Source organism: Oryza brachyantha, chromosome 8 (assembly GCF_000231095.2).
Source record: "Oryza brachyantha chromosome 8, ObraRS2, whole genome shotgun sequence".
NCBI classification, from domain to species: Eukaryota; Viridiplantae; Streptophyta; class Magnoliopsida; order Poales; family Poaceae; genus Oryza; species Oryza brachyantha.
Window position 1 is genome coordinate 350740 of NC_023170.2, and position 13921 is coordinate 364660.

The 13921-nt window shown below is 40.6% G+C and overlaps 2 protein-coding genes across 2 annotated transcripts; one reads left to right on the forward strand and one right to left on the reverse strand.

Annotated features, from left to right (window-relative positions):
- Positions 1-4028: 4028 nt before the first annotated feature.
- Positions 4029-7658, forward strand: LOC102712653 (probable polygalacturonase). Its single transcript, XM_006659681.3, has 5 exons — positions 4029-4526; positions 5943-6063; positions 6360-6534; positions 6625-6695; positions 7003-7658. Exons 1-5 carry the CDS (start codon positions 4074-4076, stop codon positions 7632-7634), a joined length of 1452 nt encoding a protein of 483 aa, XP_006659744.2. The 5' UTR covers positions 4029-4073; the 3' UTR covers positions 7635-7658.
- Positions 7659-7868: 210 nt separating this feature from the next.
- LOC102712926 (GDP-mannose transporter GONST1) lies at positions 7869-13313 on the reverse strand. Its single transcript, XM_006659682.3, has 10 exons — positions 13282-13313; positions 11672-11836; positions 11137-11362; positions 10862-11001; positions 10169-10298; positions 9881-9979; positions 9580-9734; positions 9011-9127; positions 8819-8916; positions 7869-8742 (listed from the first exon to the last, which is right to left on the reverse strand). The coding sequence occupies exons 1-10, from the start codon at positions 13290-13292 to the stop codon at positions 8684-8686; spliced, it is 1200 nt and encodes a 399-aa protein (XP_006659745.1). The 5' UTR covers positions 13293-13313; the 3' UTR covers positions 7869-8683.
- Between the last annotated feature and the right edge of the window lie 608 nt (positions 13314-13921).

A 13921-nucleotide genomic window follows, 5' to 3' on the forward strand; every position in this document is an offset into this window, starting at 1 on the left:
CTTTTATCTGTTCACTTCTGCTTATACTTATAATGCTTGTACTTATAAGTCAAAAATTAAATTTGAATCACTAAGAATCTGTTAATTTTGAGGTTTTCATAGTTTACTTTTTAGCCTTGGTTTTCGGTATCACGTATTCGAATATAAAAGTTTTATTTATAAATTATTTTTTATTTATAAATATATCGACTTATTTCATACAGACATAAAAGATGGCCCCTAACACTCCTTCATTACATTTGTTAATGTTAAAATATTAGGTGGCGGTAGGCATGTTGCTATATTGTGATGTGCATCTAGTCGTGGCCCACGTTGGGTTTGCAATACAGAAAATGCTCAATTGGTCCCGATGGAGACACGCTGGATGACGGATTTGAGTATCCAACCAATCAAGGAGACTCGACAGAGAGAAACGTGTCTCTTACTCCGGCCCAACGGAACGGGACTTCAATTTCAATTTTGGACTCCCTTACCCACCCCCCCACCCCCCTCTCTCTCTATATATATCTATGTATATATATATATATACACTAGTAAAATGTCCGTGCGTTGCAACAGACTTAAACAAAAGTTGAAAAAAATGTAAAAATGCTCGATTTGACCAATGTTTGTTTAAAGATTACAGCTAACATGTAATGTCTCTTTTTGATTTTGTATTCGAGCTTGAATTTTTCAACATGAAAAATGGTCAGTTTCAAATATAGAGATAAAAAATATAAGAAGGTTGGGCTCTTATAGTGGCCATGTCCTCTCTCTCGCTCTCCTTGACGAGGAAAAACGGGAAACCTCATCCAAGAAAAATAAAAAAGGAAAGAACATTCTCATATTGTAATTCAAGCAAAAAGTATTCATCCCATATTTCCTATCTTAAGTGAATTTAAGCTAAAACTTACTCTCTCAATTTCTTTCAAAGAATTTAGTTCGAAGACATGGGAGCAACATGAATTTATAAAAAAATAGTTAATCTTTACTATTATAGAATAAGGATTCTACCGATCCATCGTCCGTCGTCCGTAGCTAGATAGGTCAGCCCACGATACAACGGCAACAACAAAATGAATTGACGTGCTCTTGCCCAAGTGGTAATCGGCAATGACTCCGAATACAGCCCACGCAAGTTCTATCTTTTCCGAGCACACATCTTTTTTCTTTTTTTTATGGTGCTTTAGTTTTTCTTGCTTTTTTACAGATATTTTTTTACAGTCCTGTGGTTTTTCATGTTGTTTTTTAAAGATAGTTGTTTTTTTTTACAGTACCATGCTATAGTTTTTCATAGTGTTTTCCAGTGATAGTTTTTTTAAAGTATCATACTATAGCTTTTCACTCTTTTTTTGCTTTTTGCATATGTTTATAAGAGAAAATTCACATCTTCAATCTTACATTTGGAGTTAATTTTGAGATTTTTTATCGTAGTTTATTTATTTTCTAGCCTTGTTTCTTAGATCGCTATGAACACTTTACTCGTAAATTATTTTCTTTTGTTTATTTTAATTTTTAAATTACCGTAATATAGTTTTTAAGTTTCCCAGTACAATACTATCGCCAATATATTCAAACAATTCTGGAAAAATGCTAAAAATTGTTATAAATTTTTAAAGATGTGTCTCAACATATCTATGGTATAAAATGCATCGCGGCTTTTACATGGACAATAAAGAAAAATAATCTACTAAAGTAAACTTAGCTCATCCGGTTAGGTTACTTTCGATCGATCTAGCCTATATGGCCCATCTGAGTTGACTATATTAGTTCGCAGAGCCATCCTTTTTGTCACACGAAGGAGTGCGTGGAATTCTTCGCTTGGTGATAATCGCTTTCATTATTATTTAAGCTGATGTTAAAATTATGAATTAATTTATATTTCTCCCGTTGCAACGCACATGCATTTTTCAACACGCCAAGAAGAAGAGTGTATTGTACTATACTGTTGCTGCTGTTGTAGTCCATAAAGAAGAAATAGCACTCGCCGTTATCATCGACAGTGCAACGTTGATGAGGTGAAAGGAAAGGAAGCAAAGAAAGAAAGAAAAAAGTTGTGTTGCATCCGTCACTCGCCCCGCTGTGTGGATGAGACGCAGAGGTCCACACGTGGCATGGTCGGACCACCCCCGCGCGCCTTCCGCTTCGTCCCACGCAGCAGCCAACGAGCGAGTGAGAGCGCGCGCCATTGGTCAGCCCAGCATGACGGCCCACACGCGGCCGCAGCCAGCCAGCGAGCAAGAGCGCCATTGGTCGGCCCATGACGACGGCCCACGCGCGGCCTGGTCGGCCCAAGGGACTGACGGACGAAAAACGCTGGTAGAATCCGTTTTTTATAATAGTATAGATATGACGATCTGATTAGTAATATTTTACCATAAAACCAGATATAATGATCACCTTAACTCATAAAATCATCTAAAATAATTCCTTCCCTGGACGATTTTCACTGACGTTAAAGTCAAGATGTCGCGTTGACAAAAAAAAACGCTCTTTTAAATAGTTGAGTAAGTTATTTTATATGGTTTTGATAGTTATTACATCTGTTTCGCATTATAAGATTTTTCTTTCATCCCTCCCTAAGAGAGTTATTATATCAAGTATGTGGTTAAGGGATATGTCTAGTCCTACCTATATGTGAGGGAGTTACATTGGACTTACTCCACCCAGACCCTACTATATATACTATGTGATAGGCCGGCCCATCACTAGAATTGCTAGAACCAGGCCAATATTTTTGTTGGGCTGAAGGCGAGTTGGGTGGGCCTGAAGGCGAGTTGGGTGGGCCTGAAGGCCGAGGAAGCCCACCCTGTCACTTGTTAATTAATTAATTTATCTTATTTTTGGTCTGCTTCTAACAAACTCAGACAATAACTGAAGTGAACACAATTAAGCACATGAATATACTGTATGTGATACACTTTGTTTTCTTCTCTTTTTCGTTCTCCTCCGTCTTTTTCAATCGCTTTCTTCTCCATCCTTTGATCGATGACTTCAGTTCTCTCGCAACACAAGGTGGTTGCTTGGTTACACACTACATACATACATACATACATACATATCATTATTTCAATAGAATATATTCAGTGATCTTTTTTCTGTTCTAACAAATGCCACCATATATATACTCATCCTTTGTTAATTTATGGACATATATCAATCCAGAGCTTAGGAATCTTGAAAGCAACTACCCACTGGCCGATTAATCAATTAATTATACTCATATCGTAGCAGCCCCACACACACACACGATCGAGCCGCGTGTCCAAGAATAAATAAGATGGCCACGATCGAGGAGCAGAGCATGGATCCCCATTCCAACCATACCCCTTTTTCTTTCTAATTGCAACTTCCTTCAATTTCTTCTCCTCTCGAGACACCGATCCAAAATGTGCTCCACGAGACATGAGGTTACCTTGAAGAATAATATAATATGAGGTTATCTTGCCCTAAAATCTTACAAAAACACCATAAATATAATCTAGTTCTAATTGTTTGACATAACAAAAGAAATATATAAAGTTTGTAATGCATATGTTTGTTTTTGTAAAATCCAAAAACAAAATCAATTCCATACACGCCTTATCCATGAAAAATGTCTCATGGTTCAATATGGTCCTTGGATCCACTAAAATCACCGCATAAACCTGCTATCGCATCATGCCATTCACAATGATTTTAATATGTTTTTCCATGCAATAATTTATGGCAAAATCTTTATTTATATATTATTTTTTATCCATGCAATAAAATCTTTATTTATATATTATTTTTTATTTATAAATATGTCGTTTGACTTTTCTAAAAAAAACTCAAATAATATCCCCTGTGTATGCTAGATCTTTCGTGTAAGAAAATTCTCCATGTGATTCAGATCCCGACAAATTCCTCTAAAAATTCAAAATAGCTTTGTTTCAAAATTCGACAGAAGGCAGAATCTTCCATTATGGCATAATCCATTTTACTTTTTTTTTTAAAAAAAAGATAGTTATTTTGGTATCCTTCCCCTTCCCCTACGATTAGCTTTCTCTCTCTCTCCGCCTCAGCGCGCGCGCTCGCGCTCACCACATGCGCGTCGCCATTGATGCGACGCGATGCTTCCTCGCGCCAACGCCAACGCCAACGCCCATGAACCCACGCCGCGCCCGTGCCGCGTCCCCGTCGCCGCCGCCGCCGCCCTCCTCATCGCGTCCTCCTACCTCGCCCTCACCTACCTCGCCGCCGCCGCGCCGCTCGCCGCGCTGATCGGCCATGGCGCCGCCCCTGCAAGCCGGGACAGCAGAAGCAGCTGCGCCGGGTTCTACCGCGGCGGGTCGTCGGGGCGGCGCGCGGTGTCGGCGTCGGTGGAGGAGTTCGGGGCCGTGGGGGATGGGGTCACGTCCAACACGGCGGCGTTCCGGCGCGCGGTGGCCGTGCTCGACGCGAGGGCCGCGGGCCGCGGCGCCAGGCTGGAGGTGCCGCCGGGGAGGTGGGTCACGGGGAGCTTTAACCTCACCAGCCGCTTCACGCTCTTCCTGCACCACGGTGCAATCCTCCTTGGCTCCCAGGTGAGGTGATCCATCAATTCACCCTCCCCTTTTTCTTTCTCTGATTTCTTGATTTTGATAATATATATTGTGCTATTTTGTTTATGATCCATGGCTTCTTGTTGCAACAAGAGTTCGTTAACTAAAGATAATAACATATATGAAAATCAAATCCTGATTTTTGTTCAGTTCATTGATAGTACTGTAAAAAGATGGAATTGCTTTGCGTTCATTCATCAAGAAAGTATTTTCTACTGTGGAAAAACCTGCACCTTAGTACTAGTAGTACAGAAATTAGGAATATCAGTTGCTGTTCTTGCTGGAAAGTATTCTTTGGCATTGTGAGACCGGCTTCAGCGGTTGTGTGTTGTCACATCTCACATGTCAATGGCTCATTCAAACACACGAGAGAGAGAAGAGCAGAGCAGAAGGGAACAGAGAGGGCATGGTGGGTTGGAATCACATGCTTGGACGGTCTGGTTTCTTGTGGCTTCTGCTACCACTACCAGGCAGCCTACCAAATGCTATTCTACTCTCATCATGTGCCTTTGCTTTGTCCTTACCGCTGCTTTGGACTGACCACACCTGATTCTGCTAATGTACTTTGCTTCTTCTGCCGTCTTATCTGCTTATGCTAAAAGATTAGTAGCACAGAAATCTGCAGTGCTAATCTGGAGCTTCCTACAGGAACTAATAGTTCCATTCAACCTCTTTTTGTTGGTGGCTGCAATGTTCATGCTATGTGTTGCTACAGTTATTCTGTAGATTTTGCTCCCCTCGTTGAGGGTACAGAGTGCTGCATTCATGTATGAGGTAGAAAGTTGTTGAGACAGAAGCCATAAATTAGTGACCGTAATTATGGGCTTTAATTAGATGCTACGCCTTTGACATGCCGCCACTTGCACTTACAATGGAATCACTTCAATATTCTAAGACAATCATGGCCAAGTATTCTTTTTTTTTTTGCATAAAAGAGTAAACAAACCATTCAATAGCTTGCTTTAGAATTAATAACAAACAATATGTCAAGAATTGGTCAGTTTCATTGTGTGAACCAACTGAAAATTGCAGACAGAAATTTATAGGGCTACTGAGCCACCTAGCATTTTACTTCACTCTAATGCCAGTTCCCAAACCACTGCATCATAGTTTGTTATGAGAGTTGGATGAAACCAAAGGGAAGAGGCAAACGAATGATCATCAATCAAACAGAAGACAGAGTTGCATGACTAAAAAAGTGGTGTACAACTTCTATCCATTATGGTACTAACATGACAACAGGGGGAAACAATCAATCTTCAAGGGGACCGCACCCAGATTCTTGATTAAATAATCTGTATTGGTATTTATGAAGAAGAGTCTACAGCACTTCATAGTTGTATATGTTGAATGGAAATCTGCATAGCATTGACTAGTGCTTTGGGCTGTAATGTGCAGGATCCAGAAGAATGGCCTCTCATAGCCCCGTTGCCATCGTATGGGCGTGGACGGGAAAGATTAGGACCACGCCACATCAGCCTAATCCATGGAGAGGGCCTAAATGATGTTGTTATTACTGGTACATAAGTTGTTTCAGCTATATATAATTCAATTTTGATCAATTAGTAAAATTGTGCATGGCTTGTGCTGAAGCAATTCTTTTTTAGGAATATGCAAAAGATTTATGTATTATTCCATTAAGACAAAGTATGATGCAATTTGTTATTAACAATTAAAAAACACTTCATTACTTTGTGGGGCAAATGATGACGAAAAACTTCGTGGGGTTCATATGAAGAACTAGCATTGACTTGTAACTTGCAAGTGTCCCCCTTTACATGTTAGGTAATCAGTTTTTCAAAAAACTCATGTTAGGTGACAATGGGACCATAGATGGCCAAGGCAGGATTTGGTGGGACCTATGGTGGAATCGAACGTTGAACCACACAAGAGGCCATCTTATTGAGCTAGTTAATTCAACCAACATCATGATCTCCAATATCACTCTACGAAACTCCCCATTTTGGACAGTGCACCCCGTCTACTGCAGGTCAGATTATAATATAGATGGACCTCTTTAGCTTCTTTATTTTAGAACCATATAAATTACTTTTCTCTTCCTAACTATTTGATTTATCAGGAACGTGGTGATAAGGAATTTAACTGTACTGGCCCCCTTGAACGCTCCAAACACTGATGGCATTGATCCAGGTTTGCGCTCTTAGACCCTTCCTCTTTTACAACATCATAGTTCCAACTCTGGACTATCACTGCTTTTTCATTTTTGTACATCATATGGTAAATAAGATAGTGGTCCTATTTTGTTAGTTCTTGAAGAGTTTACCTATTTAGATTCTACTGCTCTATCACCATTTTTAGCATAAGATATTTGAAATAGGATACATGATTCTGCGCTGGTGATGACCTTTTTTTACCCACTAATCTTAAACTTGCTCTGCGAGCAAGGAGCATACCTATCCAGTACCCATTACAGTTTCTATCGATAAAATAATGACAGACTCGAGCTCAGAAGTTTGTATTGAAGACTGTTACATTGAAAGTGGAGATGATCTAGTTGCTATCAAGAGTGGCTGGGATCAGTACGGCATCTCAGTAGGGAAACCCAGCTCAAACATCATCATCCAGAGGGTCTCAGGCACAACTCCAACATGCTCAGGCGTGGGTTTGGGGAGCGAGATGTCCGGTGGAATATCCAATGTCATTGTTCGCGACCTGCACATATGGAATTCCGCGCAAGCGGTGAGGATAAAATCCGACGTAGGGCGTGGTGGGTACATAACCAACATCACCATTGAGAATATCAGCATGGAGAAGGTCAAGGTACCCATAAGATTCAGCCGCGGTGCAGATGATCATTCAGACGACAGGTATGACCGAAGTGCGCTGCCAAGAATCAGCGACGTCCGCATCAGAAACGTCGTCGGTGTGGATCTGCAGCGCGCACCGATTCTGGAGGCGGTCCACGGTGCAGTGTATGAAGGAATCTGCTTCAGAAATGTTAGCTTGAGGGTGATAAGGCGTCAGGATAGATGGCAATGTGAGTCTGTGTATGGAGAGGCGCATGATGTTTTTCCAGCGCCGTGTGAAGAGTTCAGGAGAAATGGCTCGTCTTGGTGTGGCCATTCTTGAGAAAGTGTACAGAAGCCAGAAGTTTTTTTGTTGCTTAACACTGGAATTCTTGAGATGGGGTGTCTACTTTTTGCTTCTTTTTTTTTCTTAGGATTATAAGATAAGAGGATTTCAGGATCATACAGTCAGATTCAACAGCATAGTTGTATGCTTTAGTTTATCAGGGTATAGGTAGGCACTAATTTCAGATTTTGTCCATTGTAAAAGGAGATCACAGATTATAAAAAAAATGAGTTTACCGAATCATTTTCACTACATGTGAATTAGTGTTGTACATACGTGCTGCCGTGTATCCCGTAACCGACGAGTGTTAATTCTCTGTTTAAGCTTAAATCCTCTAGCTTTCTGTTCATTTCTGCAATTCTGCTTTAACTCCAGGGTCTTGAGATTTTCAAATGTAAGTAACAGTAAATTTGCAAAGCAGAAATACCAGGTCAATAATAGCATGGATCAGAGGAAATTCCTGACGAAGCAGATCAGTCCAAATTCTGCACTATCACTGTATTCCAAGAATTCTGCACATGTGGAGGTTGAGCATTTTCCTTCTAACAGGACCCAAAAACTGGAATGCCCTGAGTCCTACAGACTCAAGTGTGGAAGAAGAATACAAGACACAGAACACCACAAAATTAAACTGCACAAGTATATACAGTATGCCCAACACAGCAGCATCCGTGCAGCACTGAAAAACACCAGTCCCGTTTCCACGCAGCCGCCACAAATCACAAAAATTACAAATGTGTCGATCCACCATCGTTTTTCCTAAACTGCCTGCATTTGAGTAGTATCTGACTTTTGATCTTAAAGTGCAAGTGAGGACGTATACCACCACAAGAGCAACAAGGGGTCCATGCCGATTTCGACGAAAAAAATAACTGCAGCTCGATGGCCCCATAGTAACAACTGTGTTGTCAATCTCTTGCCTTGTTAACTGGAGGATCTTTACATCTGCACAAATTTCCCAGGAATTTCATCTGAGGGAGGGACCATCCTGTTCTGGTCGATTAGAACAAGTCTGCCGTGTGTAATCTATAAAGCTTGGCCTACGACTATGAGTGAGAGTTGTTGCGTAACTTGGCACTGGCGAAAAATACTCCTGCCAATAGACCTGCAGTACAAAGGCTATATTCTGTTAGTGAAATGTGATACCCACAGTACCTTTTTCCTTGTCATAAAAAACCTACCAAACAGAATGCTGAAAGAATTCTCCATGCTCGTCCGCACTTTGAAGAGAAGGATTCCAGCAATAGAGAGAGGGATCTTATTAAGGGAGCCCACAAGGCTGTATTAGGAACAATATTAGCATTAGAAGTTCATAAAGACAGAGCGCATGCAGAATAGAAATGTTTGAAAAGCCACCCTAATTCGCTCAATACCTATATGTTGTGGCACTTGTCTGGTGAAGAAACCACATAGAAGTAAAGCTGATAGCAAGGCCCAAAATTCCACTAGAAGTAATGACTATCCAAAACATGGGCATCCTTAGGAGAGGGCTGAAAATTTTCACATGTAAATGCATTATCCCACAATGCAGAATAAATACTTGTAAATACTAGTTTTATCAGGAGATATGGCTGCAACAATAAGATGGCTCAGTTTGCATGTAATTCAGAAGGAGTCTAAGTATTAATCCATTACTAGCTGATAACCTATTTAATCCTGTACATCACTTTTTGTTTTTTTATGCCCAGGACATGTTTTATTGGCATGTGTGGAGGCCAAGGCCATTACCATCATTGATTCTGTTAGACACCATTAATTTCCATTGACATGCCTGAAACTGACTCGTAAGCACAGAAAGAAAACTTTCATGAAAGATGGTTCTTGTTACAAATATGGAGGTTCCACAGCTCCTGTGTAGTCTATTAGGTTCATGATATGAACCTTGGCACACCAGTAAGTATATTAGGTTCACATCAGAACAAACGGGCTGAAGTTTGCTTACGTTTCCAAAAGGTAATCCACTTCATTAAAACCAAGCACAAGGATAATTCCCAGTGGCACTGAAAGAATATTATTCAGTAAAACCATTGATAACTCGTTCAAATTCCCGGATTTGGTGGCTTGCTTAGCACTGTCCATTACATGCCGCAATGTAAGCTGAAAAAACAGGTCATTTGTTAAAATAACTGTGGAGCACCTCAGAAACGAAGATACTGAATACTGGCCATATCATGGTTTAGGAATTCAAAACATTTGGGAGTAACAATTCAAACAGGTTTTATTAGGATGAACAAAAACAATACCGAATATGATGCCGTTAGAAAGCAGTTCAAGATCTGCCACGTATAACCAACCGCGTGAAAAGACAGATCTGTTATTCCTCCTGCAATTGCTGAAATTATCTACAAAAACAGATAGGTGAGTCAGCCCATGAAGGATAATACACTTACTTTAAACCAATGTTTCATGAACACCTATAGTTTAATATTATCAAACAAATCAACTAGGAGCTATTGGCAATGAAGTGAAAAATAATCCCAGAAAGCATTTAACTCAAGTCCAAACATTGTTGGCTTCTATAGGTGACATACCATCAATGTGAGAGAAATCCAAACTTGTCTATCATGCTGCTTTTTAAAGAAGTAGGTTTCCCCAGAAGCAGTGATCACATTGGCAACATTCTTCAATATAGTCAGCATTGCAACATTAATGTACTTCAAACTGAAAGGAGAGAAGGAAAGGGAAATGATTCTTTGTCAGAGACTGCCAGTTGCCCAGTTTCAATCCAGAAGATCCATATTAGAAGTTGAGCCATAATTATCATATGAAAAGCCTCAGTTCCAAATGTTCAGATAGCCTAGAAGATAATTAATTTGCCGCTTCCAAAACAACTAACTGACAAATAGAGATGACAAAAGGCAAGTGACAATAGATATTCATAACAAATTTTAACACCCACAAAATATCAGTACAAGCAAACAGTTTCCCTGAATTAACTTTTTAAACTGACAGTAAGTTTATGAAACATCGATACTTATTTTTATAATAAGCTTTAACATCTACTACTCCTCAGTCAAGTTCTCTTACTTTATGCATAGATCCTAGAGTGGGAAGCCAGGAATATACCAAGGTATTCATATATATGAATACACAGATAAATATAAAATATTTTTAATTTCAGTAAATGCTCCATGCTCATCTGCCAAAATGATCAATCTACAGAGCAACGTGAACTGCACCCAAAAAGTATTCAGATGAAAACAATCTGAATGTCTGGTACATACCTAAACATGCTTGTAATTAGCATTCCGACAAAGATGATATTCACAGGCAACCAAACTTTAATAAGCTTCCAAGTTAGTGGTTCAGTTGGGATAACACCAGAGAGGGATAGAGTGGACACAATGGTCACAGATACAATGTTCTGCAGAGAAAGGGTAAAAGACCATGAAGAGATTATAAATGGGTACAGAAAGTACCAGAACGGCAGAGCCAAGCCAACACAAAAATAAACATAATATGTTGCTTGAGAGGCAAACAATCAGAAAGTGAAATATACCTGGTAAAGCATCAGAAATATTCCAGCACCGAAACCATAGCCAGATAAGATATATTTATTAACTAGAATCATGCTGCAGGATGATATGCAGTAAGCAAGACCAGATACAAGTGCCTGATTCTGTATCTTTGGGAGACTGAGGAAGTGTGAAGGCCTATCTCTGTCTTTTGGCACCTTACCATCTTCCAAGTCAGCGTCATCAATGCAGAAGGATCTAGTAATAGATCTGGAGAAAATACAATCCAGAAGGCACAACGTAGTGTGTCAGATTCCACAATTCTTGCTTCCAAAACATTTTCATTCAAACAGACAAGAATAATGTTTTCACATGATATTTTCAGAATCTTTTTTTCCTTGCTGAATTGGCATGTCATATGATTATGTGAGGCAAACAAGAATAATTTCATTTGTATATGAAAAGATTACAAGTAATTTGGGGATGGCATAATTTCAATTGATGTAAAATCCACTTTATACTTCAAACCCTATGGTCACATGTGGATAAAAGAACACCAGTCAAGGGAAGCTTACATGCCTGTTCCCAACTTCTCTCCTCAAAGGACTTCCAAGTACACTGTATCCTCTAACCTGATCCTGGAATATACTCTTTTCACCATTTACAAGAGGACTTGTTGCAGCCTCTGATGTATTTTTCCTAGGAGAGGCATCTGACTCCACAGAAATGGCTAAGGGAGGAATTCTACAAGATAAAAGAGAATGTGGTTACAACAATCTAATTATCTAAGAGATAAATAGCATTTTTCCTTGTTTACATCATGCTATGTTCTATTGAGTTTCATCTTATGATACATCTCAAATTGAATTGAACCTAATGATCCAGCAAGCAAATGAAACATATGAAACAATAGGATAAATTGACAACCGCGTGTATTTCCCAAGGAGTCAAACTTCTGTTCTAGAAATAATACGAATAAGATCACTACTGACAATTGGCACAATTAAATTCTTATCACTGCATCACATATTTTTCCAAATTAATGGTTGAAACCAAGCCCAGTTCAGACATCAATCAGCTAAATTTTGAATCGCCAGTAAACGTTCACACAAATGGCTGTGGTATGAGATCTACTTGCTTGTGCCTCTTTGCTCTGAGCCAGAGAAATTCTCTATCACATTGAACTGTCATGATTTGGGAAGCAACTCAGAGTTACTGTGATAAAGTAAAACAGTCAAATAAAGTCTGGTTATCACATTCTTCTTACAGACTATGGCTACTTTGCTGAACATTCAATATGCTTAACTCTGCAGAAAGTGTACAACCAAAGTAATGCTACACTGTATAGCTAACAATTATGGATTACTAATTAATCAATCATGTGGGGATACACTGGGTAAATTAATGAGAACAAGCAAGTTCCGAAGAGACCACTGTTTCACTTTCAATCATTTCCTTCTATTCTGGCTAACAATGAACCTGCCCTCTAAACATTAATGAACTCTTGACAAGATAGGGAACCGAGGTCAGCAGAAGAATGTGAATCTAGCACTAGTAATATGGAAACAATTTCATTACATCAGGTATAAGTATTAATGAACCACACGCCCTGTTATTCACAAAAATAGTGACTCGACGCCATCAGCCAGATGACAACACTGTGCGATCAAACCATTAGACAACTGCAGGCACTATCAAAATTGGAAAATCTCAACACATTGCTCAGCTGCAAGCCATTCCTGTTTAGGTGGAACTTGGGAGGAGTTAAAAACTGCGCAGAAAGAAACTATTAACCAGCTGAGGCAGATGATTCCACATGCTTATATTACACGCCTCCAAATTACAGAAAATATTTTAAAAAAACTCCAGAGAGATGTAGCTATTGCACCGAGGCATTCCTGATGAAATCCGTAGCTCTCCACGCCGAAATGGATCAGCAAATGAAAAAAAATATATTTTTTTAAAAAAAACTTCCCAAAACGAAGCGAGGGGAACTCGAGAGCAATCGAGCCGCCTTCCCTAATAGGAATCCGAGCTAGCAATCAACCTCCGCCTTGTTCGAAGGGAGCTGACCGCTGCCGCCGCCACCGGAGCTGGAGCGCGGGGGGGGGGGGGGGGGCTGAAAAGCTGTTCCGTACGAGTGGAGGAGGAGGAGGAGGGAGGGAGGGAGAGCTCGATCGGAGGCTTACCTGGAGGCCATGTCGCCGCCGGCCCCGACGGAGACGCGCGGCGGAGGAATTCGGGAGGAAGCGAGGCGACGACGACTCGGGAGTAACGGAGGAGGAGGAGGAGGAGGGGGATTCGCTTTAAAATATCCGGCGGGCTCTCTCTCTCGCTGACGAGTGGGCCCCACCTGTCGGGGGCTGCTTCGCTGTGGCTTCCTTTCCTCGGCCGCGCCGAGCCGCCTGCCCTTCCAGACACTGGCCCGCCGGCCCCACAAGATCGCGGGCCCCACGTGGCGGTGACCGGAGACTCGACTCCGCGTGGGGCGTGGTGTTGACCAGGCAACGTCCACGTTGGTTCCCTTCTCTTCTCTATTGGCAGGCCAGCGGCCAGCCGGAGCCGGTTTCTGGGGTTTGACTTTGAATTTGTTAGCTTCAGATTTAGATCACCTACGGACATCTCTCGTCTACAATTATTATCTTGCGTCACATTATGAATTACTAATCCTGTATAATTTAGTTTTCGATCACTCTCAAGTTTAAAACAAGTGCAAATTTAGTTATTACTATAAACAGACAGGAATCTTTGGAGCTTGACTTAGGATTTGCATGCAAAGGACAAGATGAATAACCAGCCTACGGCCTACCACAGAGCAGAGAAGCTCCT

Bases quoted from the DNA above. Each gene is read 5' to 3' on its own strand.
- LOC102712653 (XM_006659681.3), top strand. From the start codon at position 4,074: ATGCTTCCTCGCGCCAACGCCAACGCCAACGCCCATGAACCCACGCCG. The intron at 4,527-5,942 runs GTGAGGTGATCC...TGTAATGTGCAG, and splicing joins CAATCCTCCTTGGCTCCCAG to GATCCAGAAGAATGGCCTCT. The intron at 6,696-7,002 runs GTTTGCGCTCTT...AAATAATGACAG, and splicing joins CACTGATGGCATTGATCCAG to ACTCGAGCTCAGAAGTTTGT.
- LOC102712926 (XM_006659682.3), bottom strand. The intron at 8,917-9,010 runs GTATTGAGCGAA...TTCCTAATACAG, and splicing joins ACAAGTGCCACAACATATAG to CCTTGTGGGCTCCCTTAATA. The intron at 8,743-8,818 runs GTAGGTTTTTTA...TTTGTACTGCAG, and splicing joins TTCTTTCAGCATTCTGTTTG to GTCTATTGGCAGGAGTATTT.